General features: G+C 52.3%; 1 protein-coding gene across 3 annotated transcripts in view; it reads left to right on the plus strand.

The window, feature by feature from the left end:
* SCARF2 (scavenger receptor class F member 2) overlaps positions 1 to 22,044 on the plus strand; it is a 96,043-nt gene that overhangs the window by 23,965 nt on the left and 50,034 nt on the right. For all 3 annotated transcript variants that reach the window (XM_050923708.1, XM_050923710.1, XM_050923709.1), the window contains 3 exons: positions 2,673 to 3,192; positions 3,429 to 3,647; positions 5,680 to 5,808. In XM_050923708.1, the coding sequence (XP_050779665.1) occupies positions 2,673 to 3,192; positions 3,429 to 3,647; positions 5,680 to 5,808 (868 nt within the window). The remainder of the gene's footprint in view (positions 1 to 2,672; positions 3,193 to 3,428; positions 3,648 to 5,679; positions 5,809 to 22,044) is intronic.

Below are 22,044 nucleotides of genomic sequence, written 5' to 3' on the forward strand. Positions count from 1 at the left end.
CAGGGTGCAGGCTCACCGCAGTGTTTTGCAAAGCTTCAGAGCTGTATTTTTCCCCAAACCAATCTGACACTTCACACAGCAGGCTCGCCTCCCCCAGCCACCCAGCGAGGCACTGGGTACAGAATGCAAATCACCCAAACTCTTTGAAACTGACAGCGCTCTCTAAGCGAGCGACAGAGCAGCAGCAACGTATTCCTCGCAGGCAGAAGTGGTGCAGGCTTTCCCCCAAATTCCCTGCCCCCCGTCTCCTTCAGGCTGGCACCAGGAATGGAAAGTTTCAAGCCACAAGGGGGATTTCTGGGAAAGCAAACTGAGACGTTCCGCTGGCTGCTGAATAACGACAAGCTTCTCTCTTTCTTTGTCCATACCCCGGAGAGAGCAAGAGAATGAGGCGTTAGCTGACACCATTGGCCCCCACAGCCTCTTGAGATCCTCATTTCATTTACCTGCTGCCAGGGCTTAGCAAAGTGCAGAGTCTCACAGCCTGCAGCAAGATGCCCGGCAATTCTAGGGGAATGGTTGGGGCCGAAATCTTTTTGTTCATTTAGTGTGGCCAGGAGAGTGACTAATGGTCCCGTCTTACTCCGCAGATCAGCTTCTGCTGGATTTGCAGTCAGTCTGCTCATGCCACTGACGTAAACAGGCTTTGATTCCTCCTTACTCCAGTTATCCCTGTGGAGCCAGCCCAGCCCAGCCCAGCCCAGGCCAGAGAAGAGGCAGCTGGAGTCTGTTCTGGATTAGGCATCATCAGTAGCATTGTTAACCGTGTTCGGACTGCATAGGCTAAAGTCTGCTCCCATTAAGGGTCCCGCAGTTAAACATCTGGGGCTGGCCCGGGTCAGTTGACTTGGGCTTGTGAGGGTCAGGCTGTGGGGCCGTAAAATTGCTGTGTAGACATTCAGGCTTGGGCTGGAACCTCGCAAGGTGTGTTGGGGAAGTCTCAGTCCCAGAGCCTTGCATTATAAAGAGCCTGGAGGGGCCAGTCACTGAAGGGTTCATTTATTGCTTCCTGGGGGAGAGGTGGAGTTATGTGTGAATCAAAACCCTGAACCAGCGGAAAAGTCCACATGTCTCATAACCAGCCTCTGCTCACTCGCTCCTGGTGACAGCTCCAGTGCTTGGCAGTTCAGAGCCCCAATACCGCTGGGCTTGGCAGTTCAGAGCCCCGGCACCGCTGGGCTTGGCAGTTCAGAGCCCCAGTGTCCCTGGGCATGGCAGTTCAGAGCCCCGGTGTCCCTGGGCATGGCAGTTCAGAGCCCCGGCACCACTGGGCTTGGCAGTTCAGAGCCCCGGTGTCCCTGGGCATGGCAGTTCAGAGCCCCGGCACCGCTGGGCTTGGCAATTCAGAGCCCCGGTGTCGCTGGGCATGGCAGTTCAGAGCCCCGGCACCGCTGGGCTTGGCAGTTCAGAGCCCCGGTGTCCCTGGGCATGGCAGTTCAGAGCCCCGGCACCGCTGGGCTTGGCAATTCAGAGCCCCGGTGTCCCTGGGCATGGCAGTTCAGAGCCCCGGTGTCCCTGGGCTTGGCAGTTCAGAACCCCGGCACCGCTGGGCTTGGCAGTTCAGAGCTCCGGCACCGCTGGGGTTGCCACATCAGTTATGAAAGTAAAAAAATTGCTTGAGTCCCAGCACCTCTTTAATTACAAATTAAGCAGTGGCCAGCCCCTGTAGCTAAGGAATGGCAAACACACCAGACCTCTCTCCCTGAGCCTACCCAGATTCTGCTGCCTCCTTGTCTAGGCAGGAGGCCTCCTCCCCACCTCTGAGCAGCTGGGTATCAGACTCCGGGTCAGTCACAAGGGAAGGTGTGTTTGATTGATTGACCAGAAGTTGCTTTTGTTACAAAGCTACGTGTGCAGGGTGAAGCAGGTAAGGATAAGGACGGAAGTCATGCAACAGAACAGACACGTTCACCTAAATAGGAACAAACTTCTACCAAGGAGAAGAGGCACTTTGCAGTGGGAAAGCCATGAGAGGAGGGGAGGGAGAAGCCAGGCTTTGCCTGTCCTGAGCTCAGCCAGGCGGCTCTTGGAATTGTTGCCTCTGGAAGCTGCATCAGTGCTGGCTCCCAGCCCCTTTCCCTGGGGCCTGGCCAGGCCTGCGTGTTACAGGGTGCTTTAGGGGGTTCTGCTGGAAATTGCTCGGCTGTCTCTTCGGTTGGAAGCTGACATTGTTTCCAAACTGAGACGGCTAGAGATGCTGGCACGGCTACTGCGTTCTTGTCTCCCTGGCCGCCTCGTCTCGGAATCTCATGGTCGGTGGCAGCAAGAGCAGCAGCACAGGCAGCGGGCACTATAGACTCCCACGGGGCCTGCTGGGTTGCTTCCCCTGCCAGGGCAGAGCAATGTGCAGATACAGAGCCCATGCACGATGTGCTGGAGAAGCGAGCGTGCAAATGATGCTCGGCTGCTGTTGCTGACTGTCGTGCAAGGGCCCTGCACTGCTCTTGGGGCTGAACCAGGGCTATTCAGACCTACAGTCAGCAGATGAGTATGCTGGGTGAGGCGCCTTGAAACTTGGGTTTGGAGGTGCAGTCCTCTAAGGAGCTACAGCTGGTATGTAAGCTGACAGGATGATGGCAGGAGGGGCCTGGTGACCGACCCAGGGACCCCTGCACCCTCCTCTTGGGCTCGGTGGCTGCTCAGTAAGTCCTGGTGTGTTGCTTGTTTTGCAGAATGTCCCCGCCAGTTCTGGGGTCCAGACTGCAAGGAAATGTGCAGCTGCCACCCCAATGGCCAGTGCGAGGACGTCACGGGCCAGTGCACGTGCAACCCCAATCGCTGGGGGCCCAAGTGTGAGAACGCCTGTCTCTGCAAGCACGGCAAATGTGACCAGAAGACGGGCAAGTGCACCTGTGAGCCCAACTGGTGGGGTCCCCAGTGCTCCAGCTCTTGCTACTGCAGCCTCAACTCCCAGTGCGACCAGCAGACAGGGACGTGCCTCTGCCAGCCCGGCTGGTGGGGTCGGGGCTGCAACAACCAGTGCGTCTGCAACAACTCGCCGTGTGAGCAGTTCACCGGGCGCTGCCAGTGCCGGGAGCGAATGTTTGGCCCACGCTGCGACCGCTACTGTCAGTGCTACAAGGGGAAGTGTAACCAGGTGGATGGTACCTGCACCTGTGAGCCGGGATATCGGGGCAAGTACTGCCGGGAGCCCTGCCCAGCGGGCTTCTACGGACAAGGCTGCAGGAGGCGGTAAGTGTGCAGGGCTTTGGGCAGGTTCAGGCCCCCATGCTGCACCGGGCCCTGCCCGCCCGGTGTTCTTGCAAGTTGAGGACGGTCCCTGTTTCACCTGCCTTGCGCAGTCACGGCTTGGTCCTGCCCATGATGGGGTGGGAGGGAGGGATGAGCCCCAGGCACACGAGACTAGTGCGGGGGATGTTCAAATGATTGCTCACGTTCTGGGTTGTGCTCCCTGTTGGCATCTGTAGGTGTGGGCAGTGCAAAGGGCTGCAGCCCTGCACTATTGCAGACGGCCGCTGCCTGGCGTGTGAAGCTGGCTGGAATGGCACCAAGTGCGATCAGGCCTGCTCCTCAGGCTTCTACGGAGACGGCTGTGAGAAAATCTGCCCCCTGTGCAAAGATGGCCACACCTGCAACCACATCAATGGCAAATGCTCGCACTGCAATCCCGGCTGGATTGGAGACAGGTGAGTGGAGGCTGCTTTGTGCGCAATCAGGCTGCACGCTCCTGTTTTTCTTCAACTGGCCAAAGCGACTAAGGCTACACAGGACGGCTGTGGCACTACCTGCTTTAGATATGTGGTCCCCTGACTCCTAATCTTTGCCTTAGCCACTAGACAATGCTGCCTTCCTCTGAACGCCATTTAAAGCCTTCTTCCGGGATTGGCTCTCCCCTCCTCCTGGGGCATCAACATGCTGGTGCTTTGTGTAGCGCTCGGTCAACATGCCCCAGTCCTGCCATGGAGCCGCCCTGCTGGAAGCTCTGGTCAGTCACAGACTGACATTGTCCTGGCCAGTCAGAGCATTCTGGCCCCAGCCTGCTTCCTCTAAGGTCAGGAACTGCAAAATGTTTCCCTCAGTACCTGAAAGCCCCCACCTTGCACCTTTGTTGCTGTGTGTAAGCCTGTGGGATGCAGCACCCCAGGGAGAAGCGTGTCGCCCTGGGGGAGCACAGGATGCATCATCTGAGCCCAGTACAATGGAAACACATCAGAAAAACCAAACCTGTTGCCCACTGGGTGTTCCTCATTCTCTGAGGCCTGGCCTAATCCAGCTTGCAGGGAAACAGGGCCCTAGCACCTCTGACGGACCAAGAGAGAGAATGGCAGCACCCTCCTCGATGCCCAGAAGCTGCTGGCAGAGGACAGAGCTGTGGCCTCTTGCCATGCATTGCAGAGGCTATGGTGAGCTCTTCCCAGCTCTGACGGCTCTGGCTGCTTCAGGGCACTGCTCACCCCAGGGACCCCAGCTCCGTCAAGTCATTCCCTGTCCCAGTGCACTGAAATGTGCCCAGTGCTTGCTGCTACGCTGGAGCAGGTGGTCTGTGTGGGCAGCTCCGTGGGGATGCTCATACAGACCCTTTCTTTCCACTCCATGTAGTCAGTTCTGGAATTCACTGGGGGTTTGTAAGCCCAGCAAATAGGAGGATCGTTAGCAGGAAGACGAGTCGTGTTTTGCTGGGCTGTCGTCTAACCGGATGGGTCACTGTCTCGTCAGGTTGGCAGGATATCCTGTCCCACCTCTAATCCTGGCAGAAAGTGCCATCCAAGCAGCTCCTGCTCTGCATTCTCTGCGGAGGAATTTATGGCTGTGCCTGGGCTCCAGCCAGCAGCCAGTCTCAGAGCGGAGCATGGGCAGTGACCCGTGGGGAAGTCCTGGGGCATAATGTGGGTAGTGGCTGGGGGGACGTCCCTGGGGGCCAGTCTCAGAGCACAGCATGGGCAGGGAATGGTGGGGAAAGGTATCTCAGGCAGAGCATGGTTAGTGAGGTGAAGAGAAGGAGAGTGTCCCAGGATGGTGTTGAAGGCTCTGCCAACTCCTGTCTGTGCTGTGTGGTCTCGAGAGGTGCCTCTCTGCTGCAATCACAGCTTCACCTACCAGACAGGCTGTAATCCCGTAGTAAGAGTGCCAGGCCAGCACTAAAGCTGCCTCCCCCAATGGCCACGGGTTCCACCAGCGATCATGGCACCTGCATTCACAATGTGGAGCTCTCAGAGCGTTTGCGGTGGCCTTGTGCTTTGAATCCCGGCTAGCGTGTTGCGCGGGCAGCACTGTGAGCTGGGGTTGACATACGCTGCTGCTTTCCCAGGAGGCCTAGACAGAGCCCAGCATGTGGAGAGAGGCAGCAGAACATTTCCTTGTGCTGCCCACATACCTCACAAACATTGTGAGCAATACGTGACCCTGAGCCCGGCACTCCCTGCATGGAGCCAAGGGTCAACTGGCTGAGGTGGAAAATGGCCTAGCCGCCCCCCACAGCTAAGCTCAGTCCTTCTACTGGCTAAAGGCTCCTGGTGACTCCGTCCGCACAGCCCCTGTACTCGGGACAGGGAGGGACCACGCAAGGGCAGTGGCTTTGCAGCACTCCAATGTGTTTGTCTGGAGAGTCCAGCAACTGCACCAGGCTGCCTGACCCTGCCAGCATGGCTATGCCAGCTCCCAGGGCGTGCTCTCCTCCGGTGCCCGCCCTGTGACCTGCTCCTCTTGGCCCTTTCCTAGGTGTGAAACCAAGTGTCGCAACGGGACATACGGCGAGAATTGTGCCTTTGTGTGCAGCGACTGCTTCAACGGGGAATGCCACTTTGAGACGGGCCGGTGCCTCTGCCGGGCAGGCTCTCACGGCACATAGTAAGTAACTCTCGTGTTTCGCGCTCTGTGCGGCTGGGCGTGCTGGGTGCTCCAGCCATTGCAGACAGGTCCGGATAAACACACCTGGATTTGGGCACATGAGTGGGGCTGTCTCTGACATCCCCAGGAGAGGAGGCTGCGTGGGAGAGCCCAGAGGAGTATGACACTGACCGGTGCTTAATTTGTAGTGAAAGATGTGCCAGGGCTCAAGCAATTTACTTTCATGACTGACATGGCAAACCCAGAGGTGCTGGGTCTATGAGGTGTCGGGGCTCAGCCTTAGGAAGCACTGACAGTGTCCCCTAAATAATCTCTTTGGAGACTGCAGAAGGAGGATGGTGCCTTTTGATTGGAAGCACAACTCCCTCCAGGGGGAGCTAATTGACTGCTGTTCGTTTTTGTACTAGCTGGGGTGGCAGGTGAAAGGGACTCTGTATGTCTCAGATCAAATGAACCCGCAATGTATCAGTGCAAAGGTATTCTTATTTCTTCATTCCCGGCTTCCATCTGCTTGAACCCCATCAATGAAATTATCCTGAGCCTGTTTCCTATTTTCAGGTGCAGACCAAGCACTATATTTTTTCATTTTCACAAACCACTCCTTCCAGGCTGCCCAGTGTTCATCTAGACATCAAACAGAATTTGCTGAAGAATATACCTGGATTTAGTGTGATATTTTCTGTTTGTTGTTATGCTGGTTTTCACTGGGAGATCCCAAAGTAGAGGGATAAACTGAACGCAATTCTTAATACAAGAGAGTAATTGCAAGTAAAGCAATAGCTTACGTTCCAAACCCTTGTCATCTGCCACCTTTCCAGAGACAACTCAGAATTGTTGCACATTCGTTATCATCCTTCATAAACCTTGTAAATGTATGACTCGGAAAAAGCCCCGAGTACACCAGTGCCGCTTTTAGACTTCAAGGTCAGAAGGGACCATTATGATCATCTAGTCTGACCTCCTGCACAGTGCAAGCCACAGAATCTAACCCACCCGCTCCTGTAAGAGTGTTCCACCCAGTCCAGGGAAGGTGGGGCTTTTTGTGTTTTTCACCAATCAAAAACCAGCCAAACACAAACCCAACAACACAAACCCACTGAGAAATTCAGCGGCAAAGCAAATAAACAAGCAGAACTCTCAGAAGGGTTTTGAAACAGAACAGAAAACACATCCTGTGTTGTTCATGTCACACGCGCATTCATCCCTCAAACATAAACAGGCACACCTCGTTCAACGCGAAAAACCTGCCATGCTGTGAGGAAAACACAAAAAGCCCAGAATCCGCTGGTGTGCTTGGTTTGTAATTAGATCGAGCCAGATTTCTGCTGACACGACAGTGGTGTCATGAGTCTGCCAGGTCCCACCCAAAGCACCTTGAATCGCTTAGGGAAGCCTCTCTGTAGAGCCCCTTGTTGTGGAAAATGTCCACTGTGGTTTTTCTCAAAGTCCTTCTGGTGGTAACTGGCTGAGAATATAGAGCAATGCTCTTCCTGAGAGTTCAACCAAGAGTCACTGGAAAATTTTCTTGTCCAGTTAAGCAGTCAGGAGACTGATGGTGATTGCAGAAGCAGGTGTGAACTTCCACAATGTGCTTTAGGAGAGTGCTGGTTGTTGTTTCGGTTCACGGAGTGGTTCCAGCTAAGGATGATCCTGCGCCTTCTCTCCTCCCTTTCGTTATATTTCCATGGTCACCCTTGTGGTGTACATAACAACCTTGGGAATAATTCATGGTCACCAAGCTTTGCTAATAGTGATTCACTGCATGTTTTAACGGTAGGTAGTTAGTGCTCTAGTCAAGCATCCTAGGGGAGGTTTCATTCACAGGGTGAAATTAGTACCTCTTGTGGTTTACCAAGCCTGAAGATTACTGGAAATTCAGGTTTCTCTTTCAATTAATTGGTAAGATCTCTGTCTTGGAGAGGCTTATCTTGAACCCTAAGAGCATTCCCTCTTCCTGTATGAGAGCAGATAGTGTTTGGAAGGAGGAGTATGAATTGCTGCACGTAATAGGAAGGGAGAAAAGCCGCCATATTCCTCGTTCTGATGGGAAGACAGGTTTAGTTGTTATGCGAATGACACAAAAAATAGAGGAGTGGTAAATATTGAAGAGAACTGGTCAGTGATGATTGGGATCACTTGGTAAAGTGGGCACAAGCAAACAATATGCGTTTTAGTGCAACTAAATATAAATATATACATCTAGGAACAAAATATAGGATAAAAGGTTTAGAAAACCTGACCTATGAGGAAAGGTTACAGCAACTAGGCATGTTTAGTCTGGAGAAAAGAAGACTGAGGGCAAACCTGATAACAGTCTTCAGAGCTGTTACTTACAGGATGGGGGACTCTATCCCTGGAAACAGTGACTCTGAAAGATTTGAGGATCATAGTTAAGGCTACAGTTTAGTCACGAGTATTTTTAGTAAAAGTCATGGACAGGTCACGGGCAGTAAACAACAATTCAGCCTGTGACCTGCCCATGACCTGTACTATATACCCCTAACTAAAACAGGAGCTGGGGTATCTGAGCTGTCTTCATGTCATTAGTTATTAGCTTTCCTTCCCTGCTAAGTAGAGGATCTACACTTTCCTTTTTCTTGCTCTTGCTCCTAATGTATTTAAAGAAGCTCTTCTTCTTACCTTTTATGTCTTTTGCAGGTGTAACTTATTTTGTCTCTTTGTCTTTCTGATTTTGTCCCTACATGCTTGTGCTGTTCTCTTCCTCCTTTGCAATTCATCCATGTTTCCAGTTTTTGTAGGATTCTTTTTTGACTTTCAGGTCGTTAACGAACTCCTGATGGAGCCACATTAGCCTTTTACTGTTCTTCTTATCTTTCCTTTGTATTGGGATAATTTGCAGATGTGCCTTTAGTATTGTCTCCTTGAGAAACTGCCGGCTCTCCTGAACTTCTTTATCCCATAGATTCTCTTCCCATTGGACCTTCCTTACCAGTTCTCTTACCTTAATTGGCTTTTTTGAAGTCCATTGTTCTTATTCTGCTGCTCTCACTCCTTCCTTTCCTTAGAATCACCTTCACGTTTGCAACCAATTCCTCCCTGTTGGTCAGAGTCAGGTGTAAAATGGCTGTCCCCCTTGTTACGTCCTCCACTTTCTGGGACAAAAAATTGTCCCCCATGCATTCCAAGCACTTACTACTTGGAGTAGTTGTGCTTTGCCATGTTACTTTTCCAATGGATGTCTCGGTAGTTAAAGTCCGCCATTACTACTAGGTTCTTGTGTTTTGGATATTGTTATTTGTTCTAGAAATGCCTCATCCACCTCCTCTTCCAGATTTGGGGGTCTAGAGTATACCCCTCCCATGACATCACCCCAATTTTCACCTGCTTTTAGCTTTACCCAGAGACTTTCAACTGGTCTTCCTCCCTCCTCCTTCTGGACCTGAGAACACACGTATATATTCTCCTTTTTTCCTTGCCTGTCCTTCTTGAAGAAGTTATACCCCCCTATACCAATATCCTAATCATGAGACTTATCCCACTAAGTCTTTGTGACACCAGTTATGTCATAATTAGCTTAAGTACCCATACGTCTAGTTCTTCCTGTTTTCCCCCACACTACTTGCATTTTTGTATAACAGAAATTTATGATGTTGAGCAGATTCCCTCCCTGATTTCCCTCTTGATGTTCCTATGAGCCTCTTGTAAATTTCCATGTCCCCTCCCCACTGCCCCAACATTTAGCTCTCTCTTAGATTTTGTTTTTATGCTTACCTGTGACCTTTTGTCACCTGCCCCCTTTGAAAGTAATTTACAACCCACCTCAGCAGGTTGGCAAGTCTGTGTGTGAAGATGTTCTTCCCCTCTTTGGTCTGGGAAAGGATCAAACAATTAGAAAACCTGCCTTCTAGTGATAGACTCAAGGAGCTCAATCTGTTTAGCTTAACAAAGAGAAGGTTAAGGGGTGACTTGACCACAGTCTAGAAGTACCTACATGGGGAACAAATATTTAATAATGGGCTCTTCAGTCCAGCAGCTAAAGGTCGAACACAATCCAATGGCTGGACATTGAAGCTAGATCAATTCAGACTGGAAATAAGGCACATATTTTAATAGAGTAATTACCCATTGGAACAATTTACTAAGGTTGTGGTGGACTCTCCATTACTGACCATTTTAAAATCAAGACTGGATGTTTTTCTAAGAGATCTGCTCTAGACATTATTGTGAGGACGTTCTGTGGCCTGTATGATACAGAAGATCAGACTAGATGATCACAATGGGTGCCTTGAATCTATATCAGCTGAGCCAGTGCTGATTTTGCTTTAGATTGGAGCAAGTCCAACCCAGGTGGAACCTAAAATTCAAAAAGTTGGAGGTAATTTTTTTTTCAATTTTTTTGAAAGGTGGGGTTGTTTTTACTTATTTGAAATTTGATACCAGAAAAAGTAATCAGAAAATTATTTATTGGGGGGGGGTTGTTTACCCCCCCAGCCTTCCCTGCCACCATTGTGCACATACAGTCTCTCCCTTTCTTCCCCTCCACTTTTCCTTTTTTTCCCTTCCTTTTTTCTATTTTCCCACTGGAAAAGGGAGAAACAACAAACTGAGAAACCAAAAAAAGTCCTAGGAAGGTTTTTTCCTTCTCTGCCAAAACTGGCCCAGGAAGTGCTTTCCATTCAATCTAGCTGCGTGAATGACTTGCGTGTCTTGTGCTCCCCTCTTCGAGTGAGTTCTGTCATGCAGTGCAACTCTATTGTGCAGGCTGCTGTCTGCCCAGTGAGCAAAAAATGGGGGCCAGGTTAGATTTTCACTCTTTTCCTAGAGGTTTTGTTTTTCACAGCAAATGATCATTCTCATGTGTAAGCCCAGGGCCTTACGTACTGCATAGATGAGCGTTGTGACCATTTGTCTTGCTTACCCAGCTCACTGCATCTCCAGCAGCACCTGTAGTGAAATCACTTGTTTGTTTCAACTCTTCATTTTCCAGACTCCCCTTCAGTGATTGATGGAACCGCTAACTTGAGGGAAATATGCTGTCTGACTAATCACTGTCTGCCTCACCGCTCTGCTTTGCTTCCTCAAAACCACACCGCAATGATTAACTCTGGACAGCCAGGTCGCCGATGCTAAGTGCTTCTTGTTGGCCCTTATTAAACAGAGTTGTGTTGATGTCTCCCTCAAAGGGTCTTATCAGTCAGACTGGGAGATTTACTACTAAACTGAGAAATAGCAGCCAGGATAGAAATAATCTCTCCTTGTCATTATGGCAGCTGCCAGAGATCAGGAGCAAAAGCTGCAGTACTGTCTCCAACCCTAGTAGAGGCATGTGGGCCATCGTCTCCTCCCTGAAGTGGGGGAGAGGGGCTGGTGGGAAGTTGCTGATGGCCTGGCACAGATCAGTGGGCACACATGCATGCACACCTATGCTGCAGCTTCGCAATTCTGATTCTCTTGATGTTTGAGGCATGTGGTCCAGTTTTGAGGCTGGGGCTAAGACACTCATGGCTTCCCAGATGTCCTGCTGCAGCCTGCATTCCCATGTGTCCCATGGAAATCATGCTAGCCGTGGGGTAGAGCTGGGCTTATGCTTCCAAGGAGGGCTTTGATGGCTTCCTTAGGGATCTGGAAAGCAACTCTGTGATTGACTGGCTGAGTCCAGCAGGGGGCACTGGAACATCCCTTTTACAAATTGCACCATGTGGTTCCAACCCTGGCTGCGGAAGGTCAAGGCCAGAGTCATGTCTGCTGCATAGCACCTGGCAGGGAGGGCTTTCAGGGTGCCCAGATGTTCGCTGACCCAGCAGAGCTGTCCAGCTTGCTTTTTCAAGTGGAGGAAAGGGGAAAGCAATGGTGTTTAAGTGCCAATGCCCCCTGCAGTGTCACCCACCCCAAGGGTTCAGGCCCCAAAATCATGAGATTGGCTTAAAAATCAGGCGCTTTTAAAACATGTTTTTGGTTTGTTTATTTGCCTTTTGGTCTTAAGCCTGGAAGATTCACATTTTCTAGCTTTCTTCCTGATCCCCAAAAACTAGAAATGTGCTTTCTGTAAGTGGAAACTGAGAGTCTCTCATAATCACCTGACTCCAGAAGCTGGGGCTTTAAGCAAAACACCAGCTATGGTGCCGATCCTGTTAACATAAGAGTTGGTGACGCTGCCAGAGCCTTGTAGGGAAGATCATTGGGCTCAGTCAGACGTGCTTCTCCTGGTGTAGTCGCATTGTGGGGGCCCCATTTCCCTAGAACCTCTCCAGCATACTCAGACAGGCGCAGGCTGCTTAGGGAGGCATGGGACACAGCATGCACAAGCCACGGGGTGCCAATGGAAGGTTTATGTGCACACGCTGCAGAGACCTGGTTTGTGTCCTAAAGCCACAAAGAACAAAAGTGTTTCCTAGCTGTACAGGTCCAGGCTACACTCACATTAGTGTAATGGGGTGAAAGCAGCATAGCCAGACTTTCCCCTTCACTTCTTGTGCACAGAGACAACCAGGTCCTTTTTCACCTTTCACTATGCTGATGGCTGGAAAGCAGGGTGGTATCGTGCTGGGTGGAGTCCTGCGCTGACCCTTCCACACCGTCTGCTCTCTTTATGAGGCAAGAGCTAGTTTTCTTGGTGCTGTTCTGCAGACTCATCTGGGATCTGACCCTCGTGGGCTGGGTTTTCTTTGATGTTCCCCCCTGGAGTGTAGGCCCTTCTAATTATAAGAGCATCTTAGACCTTGTTTCCAGTCAGGCGGAGCTGATGTCCTGTGTGCTTCTGTCACATGGAGGACTCTGGTAGCTGAACGAACACCCTGACTCCAGAAGAGCCATCCCATCCAGAAGGCTTTGTCAGCAGTTTAAACCCCTGCCAATGGGTTAAATATAACTTTGGTCAGAAGTTACTCATTGCCCCTGGCTTACAGACTAACTTCAGAAACGGACTTGGCTTCACTTTGCTCAGGATAGAAAACTTTGTGGTAACTTTCCCGAACAGCATGTGGGAATTTCTCTGCAGGGCACCCGCTGACGTCAGTGAGGAGTTAACCTGCATTTATTGCTGACAGTAACGTTAAAGAAATACCAGTAATTACAAGAAGGGAAGCGAGCTGAAGAACAGCTGGAGACTGTTCCACCATCACCATCCCCCTGGAACTGAAAAGCAGAGACTTAGGTAAAGGGTGATACCAAGATTACTGCAGGGGTCCTTCAGTCTCGCCTGTTGAAACAGTTCTTGGAGAAGGGGGATTAGACCCGGGTTCTCCCACCTCTCAGGTAGTGCTATAACCAACAGGCTACAGAGTCATTCACTCTCTGGCCTGGTGAATGTTTAAGTATTTATCCAGAGTGAAACCATTTCAACAGGAGAGATGGGGGCAGCCCCACATCAGCCTATCCCGTGGCCCAGTGGTAAGAGCTGAGAGACCTTTCTCCCCTCAGAAAGAGGGAGGAGTCCCAGGTAAGCGCTGTAACCATTGGGCACCACTCCTCCTCTGGCCCTTCCGTGTGAAGTAACTTGTTCTCCCCAGAAATGCCTTCGGCGCCTGCCTCCAGGAGAGGGGGCCTGGCTGTGATTGCTACCAGCGGGAGGCACCTCTCCGCAGCCCAGACTTAGGAGCCAGTCTCTGGAGGACAGGGCTTAGCACACACCCCGCCCATTGGCTGCCTCGCCTGCTGGCTTTTGTGACTCGCAGTCTGAGGTGCCTACTTCTCCCCATTCATTGTATAGGAGCCTAGGGACTGAATTCAGGCTTTGTGACTCTCAGTGGTGTCCCTGTGATTTTCTAGGTGCATAAAAATTAGGTGTTGTGATGCTTGAGCCCATCCTTTCTCTTCCTGTAACCCCTTGCCTGGGGCACAAGGCACCTTCCAACAAATGGAGCAGGGGTCCTACACACAGCAGCCTCCTTCACTGCACAGCCCTGAACAATGCAGAATTCATATGCACAAGCAACCTTAGTTCTGGCATTTCTTGACTTTGCAATCTTACTAGTGTTCTGTTAACAGTTCTGTGGCATTTCCTAGTTTGTTAAAAAAAAAAAAACAACCTGAACAGATTCCATCATGTCATCTTCTCTTCACACCCACATGGGTCATCAGCAGTGTAGAAACCTTTAAATCCACCCCACAGACCTCTGCCACGTAAGCTAATGGAGTAACTGATAGCAGTAGTAGGTTATCATCCTCTGTGTGGACCAGCACTAGGGGGAGATGAGACACTTTGCTAATGAGCTTCAAAGATGTTTGTTGACATTGGAGGAATGGTGCGATTTTGAACCTTGGATTCCTTTGGAGGCTCTGGAGAGGAGTTTAGACTAGTGAGCACCCCAGTTCCATTCTCCTCACCAAGGTAGTCCCACTTTCCAATCCGCAGACATTGCAGCCCATCAGTCCTCTTGCCCAGCTATTCCTAGTCCTCCCCCAACACTGACAGCTCCTTGCCCCCATGTCCTTGCCCAGCCAGTCCTAATTCCCACCTTTCCCCTCTCTATCTAATCTGTTTCTCTTCTTTCCCTCCTCCAGTAACCTGCACACTCCACTTGCCCATCCTTTCTGTCTCCCTCCCTGGGCTCCTTGTTCAAATCTACTTCCCTTGCCCCCGCACCCAGGTCTGGTGCTTGCCACCCCCCTGCAGATTTTAAATCCCTGCTCCAAACCATGGGGTGTGAGAACTTCTCAAAGAATTTTTTCTCACTATGATTTCACATGAGCGAAATAAGGGATTTTTCACTAGCCTCCTTCTTGGAAATGGCTGAACCACTCAGGCTGAAATTTTCCAAAACAATTCAGCCTGAGGCAGGCACCCAGCATCAAAAATGTCATCCCAAACAGTTAACGTTTGGCACCATTATATGCAACTGAAAATAGGGTCTTATAACAGAAATGTCAGGCAAGTTTAATCATAGGTAATGCTACCCGCCTCATCGATAAGAACAGAGAGCAGCACTACTTCTAATGGCTGACATCCAATCCCTGACCCAGCTGCTCTGCGTGGGTGTGACGCCTGCACTGACTCTGTGCTAATCGCTGTGTTTTGCCTGGCACATGGTGCCACATGGGCACAGAGCTGGCCGAGGGAAGCTTGGTAAGTTTAAAAGGCATGAAATGTGCTAAGGCCAGGCTAGCCCAGCTGAATCCCTTTGAGGCCTGACAGCGCAGCAGCTGCTGGCAGCAGGCTGGAACGTGCCAGCTACGCTCTGCCTGGTGGAGACAATGGGCGCTTGAGAGTCTGTGTGTTTTATCATTGCTGAAGGGGCTACGGTCAAGCCAAGGGACGTGGCACTGACAGAGGTTCTGGGTTTTATGGCGGGGAAAGCAAGAGGAGGCAGAGCCAAATGGTGAATCCCTCAAGCGGATCCTGTGCATCCCATGAATGAGGGTTATCACCGCTTCATATCAGACCTCCCAGGTCATGAGCGTCTGGGAGCTCATCCAGGCACAGAGAAGCGGGAACCCTTAGACCAGGGGTGAGCACACTTTTTGGCCTGAGAGCCACATCTGGGGATGGGAATTGTATGGCGGGCCATGAATGCTCACAAAATTGGGAGTTGGGGTGCAGGCTCTGGGGTGGGGCCAGAAATGAGGAGTTCAGCGTGCGGGATGGGGCGCTGGGCTGGGGCAGGGGTGTGGGTGGGAGGGGTGAGGGCTCCAGCTGGCGGTGCGGGCTCTGGGGTGCAGGAGGGGGGGACCGAGGAGTTTGAAGGGCAGGAGGGGGATCAGGGTTGGGGGAGGAGGTTGGGGTGCAGGAAGGGGTCAGGGGTGCAGGCTCCAGGCGGTGCTTACCTCAAGCAGCTCCCAGAAGCAGTGGCATGTCCCCTCTCCAGCTCCTCTCCAGGCACCTCTGCGCACACTGCCCCATCCACAGGCACCACCCCTGCAGCTCCCATTGGTCGCGGTTGCCGGCCAGTGGGAGCTGCAGAGGTGGCGCTTGGGGCAGGAGCAGCGTGTGGAGCCCCCTGGCTGTCCCTATGCGTGGAGAGGGGATGTGCCACTGCTTCTGGGAGACATGGCACTCATGGAGTGGGGCAAGCCCCGGATTCCACTCCCCAGCAGGAGCTCAAGGGCCAGATTAAAATGTCTGAAGGGCCAAATGTGGCCTCCGGGCCATAGTTTGCCCACCCCTACCTTAGACACTGGCAAACTTCACAGAGGAAGGCAGCCTGCACAGAGCACGTTGGCAATGGACAGACCCAGTTCAGAGCATATGTCTGGAGGGGACAGTGGACCCGGCATAGAGTGCACTGGGGGCAGCTCAGAGCTCATGCCTCATTGATTGGCTTGCTGTTTGCTACCCACCGCACCTGTTGCTCTCTAGACACCGGAATAAATTCTCTCACACACAGATCTGCACAGCAGACAGGGGATCCCCATCCCCTCTGCATGTCACCTCCTCTGCTAAAGTGCTGGCCCCTCACCCCACCCCTGAAGAGAAGCTGCTAACATGGCAGGAAGAGCCGTAGATTCAGGTTCTGCCAGGTTAGGGCCCAAACTATGAAGGATTTATGGCTCCAAGCTAACGTCTTCACTTTCACCAGAAGCAGAGGCAGCCTGTGCAGCAGAGAGGTAACACGTCAGGTTGCCACCTGTAAGATACAAACCCCAGGACATCCGGGATGAGCCTGAACTCATAGAACTGGACAGCCGGCAGCATGTCCTGAGCACCCTGACTGATTTCTCAAGACAGCTACGTCAAAAAATGGATGATCCAGGGAAAACCTGGACAGGCAGCAGCCCTAGTGCAGCTCTGCTAATGAGCAGGTGATTGCATCCCACGCCTGGCCACAGCTCATCTAGATTCAGGCTGATTCAGGCTGCAGGAGACAAAGGAGCCTGGAAAGGCCAACTTCTCTTTGCACTCGGGGCCACCCCAGCTGTCTAGCCACTCAGGCACTGTCAGAGGGCCAGCTGCAAATGTGAGGTGGCAAATCCCCACAACATGGTGGCAGCTGCCATCTCTGCTCTTTCCTTGGCTTACTTCCTCAGCTGTGTCTGCACAGAGCTACAGGCACCTGCTCGCATTTAAGCCCCAGTCTGGACTTGCAGCAGGGGAAGCTGGGAACCTGCCCCATCCAAGGTGAGAGGTATAGAGCTCTCCAACTCCTGGCACTTCAAACCCCCCACCCTGAGGCTACAGGTGTGCTGCAGAGAGGAGCAGGTGACAGGGCAGAGCCCTCAGGTGAGATGAGCCACCACCTAACAGAGCCCTTTGGGCTGGTCCTCCTGTGAGAATGGAACAGAGCCACTTAAGCACAATTCTGACCATAGAAGCTGAGCTCCACAGGCATGGCCCCAGCAGCCAGGGCACCGTGGTGATGGGCACCATCTGAGGATCTCTATAGGACAGGACCTCACAGTCAGCGCTGTCTGTGGATGCTGTCAGATCCACAGTTACTCATCTTGGTCCACCACCAGGAGGAAGCCATCTGCCGATAAGACCAGCAATCCCTGCTTACCCAGTCCTAAAAGCTGGAGGGATGGGCTCCAGGGAATCTGAGGGCCCCATGTATTGCTGTCAACACCTAAAGGCAACCTGTAATTTCTGGGGAATTACAGACCAATCATCTTAACTTCTGTAACCTGGAAAGATAAGGGAGCAAATAATTAAGCAATCAATTTGCAAATATCTAGAAGAAAAATAAGGTGAGAAGTAACAGTCAGCATGGATTTGTCAAGAACAAATCTTTAACAGGGTCACAAGCCTTGTGGATTGCGGGGGAAGCGGTAGACATATATCTTGACTTTAGTAAAGCTTTTGATACTGTCTCGCATGACCTTCTCATAAACAACCTAGGGCAGTTGTTTCCAACCCTTTTATGCCCAAGATCACTTTTTGAATCTAAGGGTAACCCAGGATCTGTCCCACTCCTACCCTAAGGCCCTGCCCCTTCCGCAAAGCCCCGCCCCACTCACTCCATCCCCCCCTTTCTCCATCGCTCACTCTCCCCTAACCTCACTCGCTTTCATGGGCTGGGGCAAGGGGTTGAGGTTTGGGAGCGGGTGCGGGCTCTGGGCTGGGGCTGAGAGGTTTGCAGGGTAGGAGGGGGCTCTAGGCTGAGCCTAGGGCAGGGGTTAGGGGTGCAAGAGGAGTATGGGGTGCAAGCTTTAGGAGGGAGTTGGGGTGCAGGAGGGGGCTCTGGGCTGGGCAGAGTGTTGGAGTGCAGGAGGGGGTACAGGATGCTGGCTCTGGGAGCGAGGTCAGGGCTGGGGTGCAGCAGGGGACTCAAGGATGGGGGTTGGAGTGCGGCCTCCCACCGAGCAGCACGCAGTTCTGGCAGCTCCCGGTCAGTGGTGCGCACAGCTGCCTACTCTGGCCCCACACCACTCCTGAAAGGGGCCAAAGCACCCCTGTGGCCCCTGGGGACGGCGTGGAGGGCACATGGCTCCGTCCCCTCTCTGCAAGCACCACCCCTGCAGCTCTCCCAGCCAATGGGATTTTGCAGAGGCAGTGCTTGCAGCCAGGAGCAGCACACGGAGGGAGACCCCTGTCCCCTTGCCCCGGGGGCCACAGGGATGCATTGGCCCCTTCCAGGAGCAGCGTGGGGCTGGGGTAAGCAGGGAATCTGCCTTAGTGTCAGTCACACTGCGCCACTGGAGATCACGATGGACTGGGAGATGCTCTAGTATCGACCAGTCGATTGCAGTCAATCGATTGGTGACCACTGAACTAGGGAAATGCAACCTAGATGGAGCTACTATAAGGTGGGTGCAAAACTAGTTGGAAAACCATTTCCAGAGAGTAGTTATCAGTGGTTCACAGTCATGCTGGAAGGGCATAACGAGTGGGGCCCCGCAGGGACAAGTTCTGGGTCCGGTTCTGTTCAGTGTCTTCATCAATGATTTAGATAATGGCACAGAGAGTGCACGTATAAAGTTTATAGACAATACCAAGCTGGGAGAGGTTGCAAGTGCTTTGGAGGATAGGATTAAAATTCAAAATGATCTGGACAAACTGGAGAAATGATCTGAAGTAAATAGGATGAAATTCAATAAGGCCAAATGCAAAGTACTTCATTTAGGAGGGAACAATCAGTTACACACATACAAAATGGGAAATGACTGCCGAGGAAGGAGTACTGCAGAAAGGGATCTGGGGATCATAGCGGACCACAAGCTAAATATGAGTCAACAGTATAACCCTGCTGCAAAAAATGTGAACATAATTCTGTGATGTAATACCAGGAGTGTTGTCAGCAAGACATGAGAAGTAATTCTTCCACTCTACTCTGCTGATTAGGCCTCAACTGGAGTATTGTGTCCAGTTCTGGGTGCCACATTTCAGGAAAGATGTGGACAAATTGGAGAAAGTCCAGAGAAGAGCAACAAAAATGATGAAAGATCTAGAAAACATGACCTAGAAGAGGAGATTGAAAATTGGGCTTGTTTAATCTGGAGAAGAGAAGACTGAGAGGGGACATGATAACAGTTTTCAAGTACATAAAAGGTTGTTACAAGGAGAAGGGAGAAGAATTGTTGTTCTTAACCTCTGAGGCTAGGACAAGAAGCAATGGGCTTAAATTGCAGTAAGGGCGGTTTAGGTTGGACATTAGGAAAAACTTCCTAACTGTCAAGGTGGTTAAGCACTGAAATAAATTGCCTAGGGAGGTTGTGGAATCTCCATCATTGGAGATTTTTAAGAGCAGGTTGGACAAACACCTGTCAGGATGGTCTAGATCAGGGCTGTCCCTACTCATACACAAACTACGCAGCTGTGTAGGGCACCAGGAAATTTGGGGCACCAAATCCCCCCAGATTTCATGGTGCCCTACGCAACTGCGTGCTGCAGCCAGCTCCAGCAGCCAGCCCGATCCCTCGGATGGCTGAGTCAGCCCCTCGTGGGCTGCGCACAGCAGGGCTCAGGAAATCTGCCTCGGCCCGTGCCCCAACCCTTCCCCTCAGCCCCCACCTCTGCTCCGTTCCCACCCCCACTTCTTTCTGCCCCTGCTCCACCCCATTCTGCCCCTTCCCCCACAAACCCTGTCCCCTGAGCTACATGTCCCGGGGCACTGCAGCAGGGGTTGGGCCCTCCCTGCAGTCACCGGGAGACAGGAATTGGAGCGACCCAGCCCCAACCTGCTCCGCTCTGCCACGCCGGCTCCCAGCCACGCCACCGGTGAGTGTTGGGGGGCAGTTCTCCTCCTTCCCACAAGCCCAGGAGCAGAGTGGAGTGGGCTGGGGCCAGGTTGCTCCACCTCCTGCTGCCTTGTGAGTGCAGGAGCGGGCCCAACCCCTGCTGCCTTCCTGCACTGGCTGCTCCTGCCTCCCAAAGCCCTTGGGTGCATCCTCCCCACCCCTCAGAGGCCTGGAACACCTCCTGCAGAGGCCTGGGAGGCCCCCCCTCTGAGGCTAAGGGCCAGCCCCCCTTCCCCCCCGCAGGGGGGCTGTATAAGGCACCACAATCTCTAGGGACAACCCTGGTCTAGGTAATACTTAATCTTGCCATGAGTGCAGGGGACTGGACCAGATGAGCTCTCGAGGTCCCTTTCAGTTCTATGATTCTGTGATCTATGATCTTCCTCACAAAGGATTTGAAGAGCATGTAGTAGTTGGGGAGGGGGTCCAGTTAGCAGAATGGCTAATTGGAGCTGGCACCTTGGCCTCACTATGGCCCCAACTGAGCAATCACCAAACCATGTACAAAGGCAGGAGTACACTGAGAATGGGTTGACTAGTCCCATTGACTTCGATGGGATTCCTTACATGCTGAATTGCATGGCTGGAGGCAGACCTAAGGAGAGGCATTGGCAATCCCAACAGATGACAAAGCCAACACTGGGTCTCCCCACTGGATTTTATTAGCCAAAGAGCCATGGGTCCAGCCCACATGTTGTGGCCCCAGCTCCCTGAATGCCCCCAGAGCTTTAGTGAGCACTCCAGGAACTCAGACCTATGTGAACGGGACGTTCACAAGGAAGGATCAGGTGAGGCATTTCCAGCAGAGCTAGGGAAATATTAATACCGTCATGCAAAGCACTGGTAAGACCTTATCTGAAATACTCTGTACATCTCTGTGTTTGAGAACGATGAATTCCAACTGAAACCGGAGCAGAGAAGATCTAGTAGGATGATGAAGGGAGTGGAGGGCCCGTGTTATGAGAGGAGACTGGAGAAGCTTTGCTTTTATTTAGCCTAGCAAAATGAAGGCTGAGAAGGGACCTGGCTGCTCCCTATAAATACGTCGGGGAGTAAACACCAGGAGGAGGGAAGAGCTATTGAAGCTAAAGGTCAGTATTGGCACAAGAACAAACGGCAACAAACCAGCCAGGGACAAATTGAGGCTGGAAATTAGAAGAAGGTTTCTGACCATCAGAGGAGTGAGGATCTGGAACAGCCCCAATGAGAGTTATGGGGGCAAACAACATACTTGGTTTAAGTGATAACTGGACACATGTATGAGTGGAATGGTATGATGGGGTTGCCTGGGATGGTGGTGTCAGGGCTCAGCACGCCTTGTTATGTCCCTAAAGCCCATGCTTCAAGGTTTCAGCCACAACCAGCAGGGCTCAGGAAGGGATTCTGCCTCTCTCCTGTGCCCCCCTGTGTTCTGGGATTGTTGTCTTTTATTTCCTTCCTCTGAAGCAGTTGGTCTCTCCCTATTTACCACTGTGAGCTGCATATGCAGCTCTCTCTCTGTGCTATGTGGGCTGCATCCACACAATATATCTTCTACCTGTGTAGCTACAAACAAAAGCATGTTTCGTGTTTGTTATATGACAGCACTACAGTTCAACCCACCTGGTACCTTTCGTTTCAACGCTGGGCTGAGCATCTGGAAAGCGCAGCTGTGGAGCCTGGGAGCCCAGCTGGGGACTGCCCCTCCATTCAGGGACTGCCCTCTTCATCCAACCCCACAGGGATTATCCCCCTAGCATCCAGGAACCCCCAATGCTGGGCTGGCACATATGCCTGCTCTGCAGAGACATGGGGCCTTGTCAAGGGCAGAATGCCCCCCACCAGGACTGCCCTGTCTGGCAGTCAGCCCCCACCCAGGGACTGCCCCCCATGACCCAGCCCCCCACCTAGAGTCTGTCTCCCATGCCTCAGCTGCACCCCCCTCCTCAGCCCCCTGCACATTCCTCCCTGTGTCCTGCGCAGCCCTAGCCCTCTGCAGTCTTTCCCCTCTCCACAGCCCCCTATGCCTCCCTGCCTGTGCCCCCCTTGGCCCTAGTCCCATGCACCCCCTTCTACACACTCACTGGTCTTCTACCTCAGCTGCACATCGCTCAGCTGTGCAGCCTACCCTGCCGCTGTGGTGCTAGTGCCCGAGAGCTGCGATGCCCCAGGATGGGGGCTGGTGAC

Source organism: Gopherus flavomarginatus, chromosome 15 (assembly GCF_025201925.1).
Source record: "Gopherus flavomarginatus isolate rGopFla2 chromosome 15, rGopFla2.mat.asm, whole genome shotgun sequence".
NCBI lineage: Eukaryota > Metazoa > Chordata > Testudines > Testudinidae > Gopherus > Gopherus flavomarginatus.